At 43.0% G+C, this 15,012-nt stretch overlaps 1 protein-coding gene across 1 annotated transcript in view; it reads left to right on the forward strand.

Moving 5' to 3' along the window:
• LOC118383027 (F-box/WD repeat-containing protein 7-like) overlaps window positions 1–15,012 on the forward strand; it is a 104,789-nt gene continuing 89,777 nt past the window's right edge. Inside the window, exons 1-2 of the mRNA XM_052464701.1 lie at window positions 1–1,022; window positions 2,937–3,148. Of these exons, the coding sequence (XP_052320661.1) occupies window positions 3,143–3,148 (6 nt within the window). The 5' untranslated portion in view covers window positions 1–1,022; window positions 2,937–3,142. The remainder of the gene's footprint in view (window positions 1,023–2,936; window positions 3,149–15,012) is intronic.

Here is a 15,012-nt window from a genome sequence, read left to right on the forward strand (position 1 = left end):
CACTCACTCGCATATTTTTCAGCTTTCGCTGGCTCAGTGCCAGTGTCAATTCCATGCGCCTCAGAATCACATTCTTTGGCGCTTAGTGATATCTCAGGCCTTCAGACTAGCTCCCCCTGGCAGATTAAGATACAGGACATGGAAATGACCGTAAAACAAAGCAAAACAATGACGGGCACACAGCCGCTTCGCTTCAGCGCTGTGCTCGACACTGGTCCAGGAAATAGCGTTATGCTCAAATTGGTTGGTATGGATCTCCTGGATTTTTCACAGAGATGCATTTCAAGTTTCAAGTTGTATTAGTCATATGTACTGGATACACATGGTATACACCATCCAACGAAATGCAACAACAATTAAAAAAAAAAAAAAGATACAAACATAAAGCGCACAGTCACACACACACTTTGTATGAAATTTAAGAAACAGTAGCTAATAGACTGGACCAATTTTATGAAAACAATCATATTCATAATAATAACTATCCTACACAATACCGGTTCAAGCAACTATTTCGAACGTAACATGTTTGCGTCTTTCTAAAAAAATGTTTTGGCATCGTCATCATCCTGCGACTACCAACTCTCTACTAGTCAGTGAACGGAGAACCGAGAGCACTATCGCTTGAGGTAGCGGAGTGCATCAAGTGGATAAACTGTCTAATTTTCAGCTAATTCCCCTTCAGTGCTGTTCGGACACGGACCATACACCATCCCCAAGTGGATTTTTTTTGTCTGTGGGTGACCCGAACTGTTGGACGAATTAAAAAAAATATTATAATTTGGCATCATATCTAAGCAGAAAGGAAAGTATTTAGAGTGGTATCCGAGGTTAGCCAGTTGGCTAACTGGGAAGGTTGCCTAGCTAGCTACTGCTGAGAAAATACGAAGCAGAGGGAGACCCCAGCGGCAAAAAGGGCCATCGACGTGAGCTGTATCCTGAAGAGGAGCGCTCCGTTTTTCTGGACACATCAAGAGGAGCCGGAGTCCATTTAGCTGTGTTCTACTCTGATAATTTCGCAGGTAAGAGGTACAAGGAAACGGGTGGACGGTCCCGGCGTAGAAATCGTTACAATAGAGCGCTGGGCCAGACAGTCAGTGGCGGAATGGTTATCTAACTTTAGCGAGATAGCTAGCAATTCCTTGCTAGCCAGCTGCAAGAGTGTTTATCACTAAATTGAGCTATTTGTAAACATCAGTTTTGCATAACATTGATAACGAGTTAAATGTGTTAAACTGTGTTTTCAGAGGCAACGAAACGGATACATTTGTTGTAAATAACATGACCACCGTGACTTAGCTAATGGGGCTAGTTAGCTAATGTAGTAATGTAGTCCATATCGGCTAACGTTAGTAGCTAGCTACCAACCATCTGCTGGACTTTAACTAGCACTAGCAAGCTATCTTGCCGGCTGACAAGAAAACACTTTAATTGCACGAACAGTAAGTCTTACGTTGTTTATTTAGCTTGTTTTGAGTATGTTAACGTTCTGTTAGTGTTGATTTATAATTTCAGTAATTCGCTGGAGTTATCCATCCAACTAGATAGCACCGCACGCTAAATCAAGCTAGCTAGCCAGTCTCCTTTTGTGATGCTAATGCTAGTCATCTGATAGCATAACAACCTGACTTACTCGCCACAACACAGCATGCAAGCACAATAACGTTTAGTTTGTAAGAGCTGACATTCGAGTTCGATACCCTCTCAAGCTAACATTTATGCGATTGTACTTTATCACGATTTATTTTGCTTAGTGTTTTTTCGTAAGGTTGGTGAAGCAAGGTAAACGTTTTGGAGTGCATCTTATTAGCCGCGAGGAACGGCGCCAGTGTGAGCCGAGCACATGCTCCTGTCTATGGCATCAGTCAGAAAATGTAGAAATTCGAGATTATCAAGCGAGGATAACAAATGCAACTTTTTTATTATAAATGTACAATTTCATATAAACCACGCATGAAAAATAAACACGTGCAAAATATACATCTAGTTAATACAGCAATATCTGTACGCCCAGGTAAAACCTCCAAGCACAGTGAGTTTTCATATTGGCTAGTTATGTGTTTAAATTGACAGAACTAATGTTGTCACTTTAAGATTTTCTGTTTACGTAACCTGTATGGGTAGCGTTGCAAAACAGCCTAGATATCAAAACAGCCTGGATATCACACCGGAATAATTACAAAAACTAGCCAAAGTGTGCACGGTCCTTCTGTAGCTCAGTTGGTAGAGCATGGCGCTTGTAACGCCAGGGTAGTGGGTTCGATTCCCGGGACCACCCATACGTAGAATGTATGCACACATGACTGTAAGTCGCTTTGGATAAAAGCGTCAGCTAAATGGCATATATTATTATTATTATTATGAGAGATGGGTTAGGCTTGATGTGCGGTTGAGGTAACTACTGTTACTATCCCAGTATCACTAACTGTCATACTTGACCGAGTTGCCGCAGTAAATCAAGTAAACGGTGCATTTCAAAACTTGGTGCCTACTCTTATGAAAGAGTATAGGGTGTCATGTAGGCAATACCTGCTTGTTCTTATGTAATCACTATTGTCAAATGTATTATTGTTCTTCCTGTATGTGCCATTTTCCTTATGAAATGTACCCGATGACTCCTCTAACAACTGTAAGGATATGTGATGCAGCACTTAGGAATGTTAAACAAGACACCAGTTGTATAGGCGTTTCTCCGCCAACAAATCTGGGCCACATGAATAGCTACCTAAAGTTCCTCAAAATAAAGGTGTATGCCTATAACAATGCACTGTCCTGTAGGCAGGTACATACTGCTATTCTTTAGACAGTTTCTTTCTTCTCAAGACTTGTGCTGAGGGTTCTGATGCAATCTTGACAGTTCAGTGTGGTGCTTTCTTTCTCCCTCAGTCCCTCTGTCTTCATAAGGCTTAGAGCCTCTCTGCTTTCTCCCTGCACAGTGAGTCCTCAATAACTCCTCGGTGCTCAGGCCCTCCACAGACAAACAGAATGGAAGAGGAGAGAGAAGGCCATTAAGGACTCCAAGAGATATATATACAACAATGTTGTGCTTTTCTCTCTTAATGAAAGCCAGGAAGTGGGACCACCAAAGGTTCTTTCTCTGAATAACAGCTTTTTTTCACACGGATTGTGGTGGTGATGGAGAATGTTGGTAAGAGATGAGTAATGGAACACATTCATGTTCACTAATCCAAATTGTTTATGTGGACTGTCTGGATGTTTCTTTGAGGGCCTCTGAAACTCTAAGCCTACGGGCCTGGCTATTAAATTGTCCACTCATTTAATACCCGTTAGTGTCGAGTGGTGATTTATCCAAGAGGGTTTGCATCATGCTCTAACAGCCATGCAAATAACAGATAACAAAATCATTGCTGCTGCTCTCACAGCATAAAAACATGTACACACACGATTCTCTCAGTACAGTTTGTGCTTGGAATTGTACCACCAATTGCCAAGGTGGTACTGCCTGTCGCTACTCAATAACAGATTAACCTGCATCTTATACACACTAGTCATGTATTGTATAGACTAGTCATGTAATGTATAGCCGAACTCTTACTCACTTCAGTGCCTGTGTGATTGCTTTGTGAGGTTAACCTCGTCAAGTGGCTTTTCTTTTGTCTATACCATTAATTAGGCTATATAAGTCTCCTTTTTATGAGAGTTGTAATAGAGCAGGGGTCTCCAACCTTTTTTAGCATGAGAGCTGCACAACAACAATATTAATATTTTTAAATAGGCACCATCTTCTCACCCCTTCCTCGTGTCCTTAATGTCAATATACACTACCGTTCAAAAGTTTGGTGTCACTTAGAAATGTCCTCATTTTTGAAAGAAAAGCACATTTTTGTCCCTTAAAATAACATCAAATTGATCAGAAATACAGTGTAGACATTGTTAATGTTGTAAATTACTATTGTAGCTGGAAACGGCAGATTTTTTTATGGAATAAGTGCATGGGCGTACAGAGGCCCATTATCAGCAACCATCACTCCTGTGTTCCAATGGCACATTGTGTTAGCTACTCCAAGTTTATAATTTTCAAAATTAAATAGTACCCGCAAAACACCAGTCTCAACGTCAACAGTGAAGAGGTGACTCCGGGATGTTGGCCTTCTAGGCAGAGTTGCAAAGAAAAAGTAGTACAGTGTTGTACGAGATCTTCAGTCTCTTGGTAAATTCTCGCATGGAATAGGCTTCATTTCTCAGAACAAGAATAGACTGACGAGTTTCAGAAGAAAGTTATTTGTTTCTGGACATTTTGAGCCTGTAATCGAACCCACAAATGCTGATGCTCCAGATACTCAACTAGCCTAAAGAAGGCCAGTTTTATTGCTTCTTTAATCCAAACAGCAGTTTTCAGTTGTGCCAACATAATTGCAAAAGGGTTTTCTAATGAACAATTAGCTTTTTTTTAAAATTATAAACTTGGATTAGCTAACACAGCGTGCTGTTGGATCACAAGAGTGATGGTTGCTGATAATGGGCCTATGTAGATAATCCATAAAAAATCTGCCTTTTCAAGCTACAATAGTAATTTACAACATCAACAATGTCTGCAGTAGAGGTCGACTGATTATGATTTTTCATCGTCGATACCAATTATTGGAGGACCAAAAAAAGCTGATACCGAATAATCGTCCGATTTTTAAAAAGTTTTTTATTTGTAATAATCACAATTACAACAATACTGAATGAACACTTATTTTAACTTAATATAATACAAGGAAGCTAGATAGCAACTTACCTTGGCTTCTTACTGTATTCTTGTAACAGGCAGTCTCCTTGTGGAGTGCAATGTAATCAGGTGGTTAGAGCGTTGGACTAGTAACTGAAAGGTTGCAAGATTGAATCCCCGAGCTGACAAGGTAAAAAATCTGTCATTCTGCCCCTGCACAAGGCAGTTAACCCACCATTCTGAGACAGTCATTGAAAATTAGAATGTGTTCTTAACTGACTTGCCTAGTTAAATAAAGGACAAATAAAGGTGTATAATTATTTTTTATTTTTTTCAATCGGCCAAATCGGTGTCCAAAAATACCGATTTCCGATTGTTATGTAAACTTGAAATCGGCCCTAATTAATTAGCCATTCCCATTAATCAGTCGACCTCTAGTCTGCACTGTATTTCTGAGCAATATTATCTTATTTTAAGGGACAAAAAATGTGCTTTTCTTTCAAAAACAAGAACATTTCTAAGTGGCCCCAAACTTTTGAACGGTAGTGTACCTGCTACTATAATGGTTAATAAACAACTCCTAAAAAATATTTTTTTCATGTACATAGAAGATGCCCTGCTGATTTTAAGTTTGTCTCTCGATGAATCTGTACATGTTGGTTGGAAGTGGAACATTCTTGGGCAGAGCAATTTTTTTTATATTTTCTCAGTTGTCTGGAGGAATATGTTAACACATTTTGATTTGAGTGCAATTCCCCTTTAATTACACATCTAGTGTGTGAGTAATGTACTGTCTAATGTGATGGTTTTGTACTGCTGCTTTTCATTTCATGATAAAGTTTGCAAATAATACATACAAATTAGCGATGCACCGATATTACATTTTTGGTCAATGTTCAATATTTTCCTTGCCAAAAGAACGATACTGATAACCGGGGTAGGCAGTCATTGTAAATACGAATTTGTTCTTAACTGACTTGCCTAGTTAAATAAAGGTTACAATAACACCACACTGATCAAAGTTATTTTGTTGGCATTTACGTATGTCCCCATTACTAGTAAAACATAATCAAAACCTATTTCTTTCACTTACTTGTTGTGCTGTTTCATTGTTCAGTAGTTTCATTCTCAACCCGGATTTCTATGGAACACCGTTTGGGTCTTTGCGTGTCAAAGATACTATTTGACATGTCAATTAAGCTTGTTGACCAATCACGTCCTGAATATTACTACGTGTCACATAATTTGAGGCGTTCATAATTTTTTCATCCTTGGGAGCAATTTCCAAATGCCTGAAGGTACCACGTACATCTGTACAAACAATAGTACGCGAGTATAAATACCATGGGACCACGCATCCGTCATACCGCTCAGGAAGGAGACTGGTTCTGTCTCAGAGATGAATGTACTTTTGGTGCGAAAAGTGCTAACGGGTACAAAAGTATCAATATCCACAGTAAAACGAGTCCGATATCAACAACCTGAAAGGCCGCTCAGCAAGGAAGAAGCCACTGCTCCAAAACCGCCATTAAAAAGCCAGACTACGGTTTGCAACTGCACATGGGGACAAAGATTGTAGCTAGCCACAATAAGGATTAGCCACAACAATGGACTTTGGTTAGCCGTCACTAAAAGTATGGCATAACTCTACTATTTTTCACTGTCAATTATACTTTTATTTTGAAGGCAAACCGCAAATTCCACTTGTGCCTAATCCTTATTGTGGCTAGCTTCACAGCAGTTGAAGCTAGCTGGCTGGTTATAACATATTAGCTTTGGGCAACAGGGTTAAGTAGCTGGATAGCTATTTATTTTCATGATATGAAGTTCAATTTCAATAGGCGAACAACTAGTGGCTACCTAGCTAATACTTACAGTGCCTTGCGGAAGTATTCGGCCCCCTTGAACTTTGCAACCTTTTGCCACATCTCGGACCTGCCTGGTGTGTTCCTTGTTCTTCATGATGCTCTCTGCGCTTTTAACGGACCTCTGAGACTCACAGTGCAGGTGCATTTATACGGAGACTTGATTACACACAGGTGGATTGTATTTATCATCATTAGTCATTTAGGTCAACATTGGCTCATTCAGAGATCCTCACTGAACTTCTGGAGTTTGCTGCACTGAAAGTAAAGGGGCTGAATAATTTTGCACGCCCAATTTGTCCGTTTTTGATTTGTTAAAAAAGTTTGAAATATCCAATAAATGTTGTTCCACTTCATGATTGTGTCCCACTTGTTGTTGATTCTTCACAAAAAAATAGTTTTATATCTTTATGTTTGAAGTCTGAAATGTGGCAAAAGGTCACAAAGTTCAAGGGGGCCGAATACTTTCGCAAGGCACTGTACTCATAAGGATTCCTAAATCATTGCTAAGAATAATGAAAATGACTGCAGTTTCAACTTGTCATTGTTTTCAAGCTGGTGTATTGGTGCTGGCTAGATACCAAGCTATTGCAAGCTACCCCAGAAGTTGAGGTTGAACAAATTTGGCTTTATTACCAACGCGGTATTGTAAGCACATTGTTCGTTCGTGGCTGGTGTTTGCTTGTTTGCAAACTTTTGTACAGCGTTGACAGTGCTACTATCTTTTTTGACACGTAAGACCCAAACTTCGTTCCATAGTATGTATGTCATGAAGCTAATAGCAGTGACTCTATTAGTGTAATTCCGATAGGGCAGCATCTGAATAATAGCACACTTTGTAGTGTACTGGTGCTCGACCAGTTGCCGAAAGCCAACACGACAGAGTGGTTGATTTTCAAGGGAAATGAATGGCGTTAATGGATTTTGCCTTTGAGTTGTCTCGCTGAAATTTTCTTGCTCTTTCAAATGACCGCTCGACTTGTTGACTGCTTGATCCACATGTTAACTGAAAAGTAAGCTTACCTGGCAGAAGTATATCATGAGTAAGTATATAATTTCTATTAGGGATGCACAATATATTGGTGAACATATCGGAATCGGATGGTATTGGCTAAAAATGCCAACATCGATGTCTAGTTTAACGCCGATGTGCAAAACCGATGTCATAGCTGAAGTGCATACCGAGATAACGTAGGGCTGCGAGCTACGGTAGCTTGAGATCGACCTGACCCTTCTAACAGTGTTTGCTTTGGACCCCACAGCAAAGTGCCTACTTGTTTTCCTGAGCTCAACCCTCCATCGCTGTCTCTGCAGCTCTACAATCTGCAGGGGTTGAAAAGTTGTTTTGACGGCTAAGGACCAGGCAGCAGTGGTGGTTTGACGGTTGTTTGACGGTTCATATAATCCTTTATGATACGAGTCTGGCTCCTACAGGTTAATATATGATTTACAATTAAGTTTGAGGTAGCTGCAATGTTTGCAGAGTGATGTATTGGGCAGATTCAGGTGGAAAGAATGTGCCTTGCTGTTTAAGTTTGTCTCTCAATGAAGCTGTAACTGTTGGGTGGAAGTGGAACCTCCTTGGGCAAAGTTATAGGTCCGTTCTTCTGGTAATGCTAGAGGGGGGCTTCAGTGAGGGAGAGGCCATTGTCACAAGATGTGTCACATTTAATTTAGGCCTGTGTATTAGCCACACCATGACATTCTTCAGGTTCTCAAAGGACTTTGGTTCAGGTCAAGGGTGGAGTTGATGGGTGAATGCATTAATGTATTTTGACAAAATGATTTAGGAACTTGACACGGCTTTCGAGAACTATATTCCTACTGGATTATGAGCTGTAATAGCTATTTTCAGGTTCCTACCTCTCACACAGAGGGATTTTCTCCACTCACAGCCTTCCAGAATAAGGTCAGTGAAAACATTTGATAAGAGCATTCATGCATCATTAATCTTCATAGACATTCATGGGCCTCCCTTTTTTATTTTATCTTTGTAAATGGAGGATGTAGCTAATGTTTCTCTTGCTTGTGTGGACAACCGGTTGGTTTCAGTAGGTTACAGCTCCAGCCTTGGACTGCAGTCTTGTTTTTGCATTATAGAATGCTTCCTACGTCTAATGGGTTTGTCTCGTGCTGACTGACCTTCTGGGACGATGGGCTAGAGAACATTTGCTGGAAGCAGGGGCCTATAGAATGTTGCCTTGCTCTAATGGTTTTGTCTTACTGTGAGGTATGGCTTATCCACATTCTCTCAGTCACCCACGGCTGTTTCAGACTGTAGGATACTGACCCCTGGGCTCTGCTAAAAGCATTCTCATCCACGGCACAGTGTCACTCTCTGGCTTTGAAGTAGTAGATGTTGCCACAACACCGGGGAGATGAAAGGGGGCTTGGCAAAGGGTGTAGCTGTGTATCTCTGTTCTCTTGATGTGCAGGTGTCGTTTTATGTATGCGTGACTGAGACCACGGGGCCTTGCCTAGTGGAAAGGACGTTCGGCTGACTACTTCACTCCAATTTACGAGTGAAGGCTGACTTTCTGAAAGCCGACTTTCTGATAAACGTATGTCAGAGGGGACTCGCTAATCAAGAAGACCAGCTGGCTCTTATGACTGCTCCAAGCCGACCATTGAACTGACTGAGGCGACCTTGGCGTGTCCTTCATACTGTAGACCGGTCTCCTGTGTGTCTTGGAAAAGTCACCTCCTACAAACGGAATAGGCTACCTCTTCTTTTAACCTTAGCCAGGCTACCCTGCCTGCCATGTTGACATCCCCTCAGACCTAAGACATTACAGGATCAAGGTGGAATGTTATTTTCTCCCCTCCACCTCTTCTCGTCTCATTTCTAAAACGTGGCGCCATAAAAGTTGAAGCAGGAGCATCATCCGTTCCACAGTAGGGCCCAGGAGACTCAGTCCCATTGTGAATGGCTTCATGCAGCTCCCTATCTGCGGTGGTGAGCGAGAAGGACCATGTAAATAATTCAGAGCCCTGCCATGCATGCCTCTGGGGCTGGGATCACTGAGGAGTCTCCTAGCAAGGCAGCCTGTGCTTTGATGTGGGCTTCTGGTTTGAATACCAGCCTATGTATGGGACACAGTGAGTCAAGGGACTGGGGGAGGAGGGGTCGATTCTGATAGATACATCTCAGGATAATTACAACTGATAGAACACTTATTTATTAAAGGAATTTTCTATGAAGAGTAATCCGGGTTCTTTCTGACCACTGTGGCACTTCCGTGCCAACCAGCACTCTTGAACCCCATTTGATAAGGAGATGGCATGTAGATGTAGTATGATTTTTACAGTTAAAATGGCTTGTGCACTATTATCTTTGCCCATGGCTTTCTAGAGGAGTTATTAATTTCAGGGCAAATATAATTTCATAAGAGCAACAGCTCTGGTGGGCATTCCTGCAGTCAGCATGCCAATTGCACGCTCCCTCAACTTGAGACATCTATAGCATTGTGTTTTGTGATAACTTCACATTTGAGAATGGCCTTTTTATAGTCCCCAGCACAAGGTGTAGAATGATCATGCTGTTTAATCAGCTTCTTGATATGCCACACCTGTCAGGTGGAAGGATTATCTGGGCATAGGAGAAATGCTCGTGAACAGGGATGTAAACAAATTTGTGCACCGAATTTGAGATAAATAAGCTCTTTGTGCATATGGAACATTTCTGGGTTATTTTATTTCAGCTCATGAAACTTGACCAACACTTTACATGTTGTGTTTTTATATTTTTGTTCATTATAAATGGAGCCTCCTGCCAGAACATTAAACAAAGCAATAAAAACAACAAAAATTCTAGGAGTAATACTCCCTCATTTCACTGGAAATATTTATTTGATTCCTTTAAAGATTTTCTTTTCCGCCCATTGCAGAGGCATCTGGAATTGGCCCAGTTACATCAAAGTGAATCCAAATAATTGATTCATTGTTCTTCGTTGACACACTCGGCTTCTATTTCTAATGAAAGACTTGGGCTGTAGAAAATCCTACTTAGCCAAAATGTGGGTCCATATTTGAAGAGGGCCGTGGTAGCTAGCTAGACATCGACGCTTGAGATATTTAATGGAAAAACCCTCCGCCCTCGACCAACCCCGTTTATAAAGAAAAATCTCTCTTTTCCTATTCCCACATTTCGCTTTCTAAGCGTTGTTTTGCCTCTCTTAAAGTTATCTAAAAGGATTACCTCCACAAGAGCGTTGGCAGTGTAATTTAATGGACCTCTGAAATGGGGTGAAAGGGAAACCACGGCATTGTGTCGCTGGCCGGTGATGCTGAGGTTTTTCTTTTTGTCCTCTGCGCTTCTCGTTGGCATTGAACATTTTCACAGTCCGCAGTCTGTCTCAAAACAGCTGCACTGTCCCCATCCCCATAGAAATAGAATTACAAGAACAGGAAACGCCTGACTGCGTCAATGTGATGGAATAGAACACATGGGTACACTTGATTCCTGTTCTAATACTTATTTCTATGTCATGATCCTCCTTTGACTGCAACAGTCATGGGTAGAACACACAATGTCTGTTCTAGGTACTCTATTTCTATGCATGGATGTCCCTTCCTGGGATCTTTCGGACAGGAAGCTGGCCCTCTCATCATTGGGAACGGACCTCGCCCAGACCAGGCTCATCCTGGTGTGGTGCCTTCTATGCCCCCTTGCTCTTCCTTTCCTGTCAGGGGATCTCTGGGATGTCTCTCTGTTCCTGAGTGCACTTCCCTGCCGACCAGCACTCTTGAGCTTGGAGCACCGCTGATTGTTTAAGCGAAGCAGGCAGCCCCTTCATGTCGCTCATGGCGCTATCAGTGTCTGTGACTGTCTTGGTGGTGCACAATTACACCCCCCTTCCTCACCCTTCTCACCCCAGCCCCTATCCTTAAAAGCAACCCCCACCACCCCTCTTTCTGAGGCTGAGGAGGGAGCAGGATGATACCCCCATGAAAGGAGGACCCCCCCCCCCAGCAGAGGGCCTGTTCACATTGAAACGCCTGTCTTTGTGAATGGAGAGGCCTCCCTGACAAGCTCAGCCCTGGTCAGAGACAGCAGGCCTCCCACCCTCCTCTACTGCAGGAAGCCTGGACCCCACAGCGAGCTCCACAGGGTGGTTTGCTCTGATGATTAACTCCTGAACTTGAAGGCTTTTTGTTTGGGTCTTTGCTCTTATGAAATACTGTTGGGGGTGTTCGACAAGTATTATTATTTTGTACTGTTGAAGCTCAGTTGCACAAATTTCCAAAAACTAAAGGACAAAGCCAAATCTTACATAATGTGATCGAGGGCTTGAGAAAAAGGCTCACTCTTACTACACAGGTCTAGACTAGCTCTCATATTGATGTGATGTAACATCGAAATAACGACATTACCGATCTTGAAACATACCATGAAAAATTTAAGCGGAGAGGAATGCCGACGCCGTTTCAAATTCTCAGAAATGTCAGAGATCCTGTAATAAGTGGCTGTTGCGTTTCAAAGGGTGTATAGTGCAGTGGGCCTTTGTCAAAAGTAGCGAACTGTATCGGGAATAGGGTGCCATTTGGAACACTTGTATAAAAAAAAAGTTATTTAAATCATGGTTGCTCTGCCCCACATTCCCCTCCCTGCGCATCATGAATTATTTACTGCTTATCAAAATTCTAAGCTGAGACCGGAGAGACCTTGGTCGGATCTCACCTGATGAGAATGTTTCGCAGTGTGAGGCACAGCAGGCCTCTTCTCACAGTCATTGACTGTGGATACTAACACTCACTCTCTCTTCTATAGTCTCAAGGAGGGGTAGCTTAATTATGCCCTAGTGAAGGCGAGCCGGCCGCCGAGCCTGCTGGGTGATATGGGGCGGCAGGGTAGCCTAGTGGTTAGAGCGTTGGACTAGTAACCGGAAGGTTGCAAGTTCAAACCCCCGAGCTGACAAGGTACAAAATCTGTCGTTCTGCCCCTCAACAGGCACTGTTCCTAGGCCGTCATTGAAAATAAGAATTTGTTCTTAACTGACTTGCCTAGTTAAATAAAGGTAAAATTAAAAATAAATAAAAAATATAACACACAGTAACACGGCGGGGTCAGTGACATTGCGTAGTTAATACGCTACGGCAATTCTGCAGGCGTCTTGTGCTGCAATGTAGCGTAATGTGGCTACCCCCTGCTGCAATGTAGCGTAATGTGGCTACCCCCTGCTGCAATGTAGCGTAATGTGGCTACCCCCTGCTGCAATGTAGCGTAATGTGGCTACCCCCTGCTGCAATGTAGCGTAATGTGGCTACCCCCTGCTGCAATGTAGCGTAATGTGGCTACCCCCTGCTGCAATGTAGCGTAATGTGGCTACGGGTCGACCAGCAGTGACAGGCTGCTGGCTGATATCTGTCCTGGCCCGTGTGTGTGTGCGTGTGTTGCAGGCTATGCTGGTAGAGATGGGCAGCTCAGTCAAAGTGCCTTAAGGTCTGCTGGACAGAGGTTCGCATTAACCGCCCCTCTTTGAAGAACTGAATGCTTCCCTAAGATAAGGAGTTCACTGCATGAAGTTGCGTTCTCCCACCACTGCAACATGCCATTGCGAAATGGGATGACGCACAACTGTGTTTGCTGTATCAGTCGGAAAAACTTGATGGCGTTGGCTTGCCTTGTCTTTCTGCAGGCTGGCTTTCCTTGTAGTGGAAAGGAGAGTAATCTGGAAAGCAGATGGTTGCCATGCTTTCGAGAAAGTCTGGCTGCACTGAGGGAAAGCGCAAGCAGGGTGTTGGGGGGGTATAGAGTAATGCATTATTGCGAGAGAGAGAGGGGTACATGGTGATGTTTTTACTGACTTTGTCATCCTCTCTTCTCCACTCTATCCACTGCTGGACTGGGCTCTCCCTAGAGGATTCTCCTCCCTAATCCAGCATAGCTAGAATGCAATGTTTTGGTAAGAAGTGTGCAATTGTTTCAATTGGCAATTATAACTTGTAATAACCTCATGTATTTATAGCCATCTTGTAATATATTTTTGTTGATGAAATATTTGCCTTCACGGCACCAAACAGACACTGGTCTTAATGAGGCTCCCACTAATAAAAATGAGCAGGTTAATGAGATGGATGATTACATTTAGTGTTTGACACTCTCCTAGGGTTATAGATATAATTTTCTTGATGTTTTCCTTATAGTTCTACCCATGCTCTCCCTTTGTCACCCCTGCCTTGTTTCACCCCGCCCCCCATCCTGTTTCCTCTGGCTGGCAGTCTGTGGCCTCAGCACTTCAAAGAGGGAGGCTCCCCCCGGCAGGTCTGGGGTATGCCTTCGTCATCTAGTGGGAAAGGCTGACACGTACCTGTTCTTTCCCCCTTTTGTTAACTGCTCTTCCCATCTTTAGTAACGCCCCTCCCCCCCGGCAGGTCTGGGGTATGCCTTCGTCATCTAGTGGGAAAGGCTGACACGTACCTGTTCTTTCCCCCTTTTGTTAACTGCTCTTCCCATCTTTAGTAACGCCCCTCCCCCCCGGCAGGTCTGGGGTATGCCTTTGTCATCTAGTGGCCTACAGCCCAGGTAATAAGGCATGTGTGTCCCCAGCCGTTTGTCTACAGTGACTGTACCCCTCGGCTGGCTGGCAGTCACCTCATGCAGCGTTTTAACTCTGTTCGAGAGGAACCGGGGGATGTGAAGCCAGTTAGTCTCATTGGAAGGAGTAGTGCTGTGTCTTTCTGTTTCCCCACAATGGGGGTTGCTATGCTGGCTGTGTCTGTCTTATCTCGGCGCTGCTCGCGAACCTGTTCTGTGAAGATTACCTCGTGCCATTGTCTATACAGCCACCCCTTTGCACTGACAGACACACAGGCTAAACACTGTTGTCCAACACAGCACTCCAACACCTTTGCCTTCTACAGGCACCGACGGGTCCGTTTCACCTTATTGGACAAAAAAACAAAACAAAGTGATTAATAGGCCTGTATGCTTTCTTTTGTGGCGTTTTGATTTGGCACACGCAAATGGAATAGGTATCAATCTGAGCCTGTTTTAAGTAGCCCATGTTTTGGTTATTTGGTTTCCTTTTAATTCATTTGCATCAGAAGGATGGACAAACAAAGCTTCAACAGATGACGCCAGTTGCCATATCACTGTTGCCATGGTAGCAGGTTCTTGCCTCTCAATTTCCCCCATAATTTCCTCTGGGGTATAGCACCTTGTGTCACGGCTGCATTCTTTTCAAAACACTTTGTATTCCACAGGCACCTCTGTAAACAAATCATTATCTGTGTAGACTAGCATGGCTTTGCCCAACTAACTACATCAAATGGCACCATATTCCCTGTATTGGGCATATGGGGCTCTGGTTAATAGTAGTGCACTATAAAGGGAATAGGGTGCCATTTTGGGACACGAGCCATCCAGCTCTTAAGAAGCCAGCTAGTCTATAGAGAAGAGGGCCTACTACACTGTCTCCGTCCCTAATTGCACGATGGACAATTTTTTTTTGATCAGAGCCCCTTGGGAAT

The sequence above is a fragment of the Oncorhynchus keta genome, chromosome 16 (assembly GCF_023373465.1).
Source record: "Oncorhynchus keta strain PuntledgeMale-10-30-2019 chromosome 16, Oket_V2, whole genome shotgun sequence".
In the NCBI taxonomy this organism is placed as follows: domain Eukaryota; kingdom Metazoa; phylum Chordata; class Actinopteri; order Salmoniformes; family Salmonidae; genus Oncorhynchus; species Oncorhynchus keta.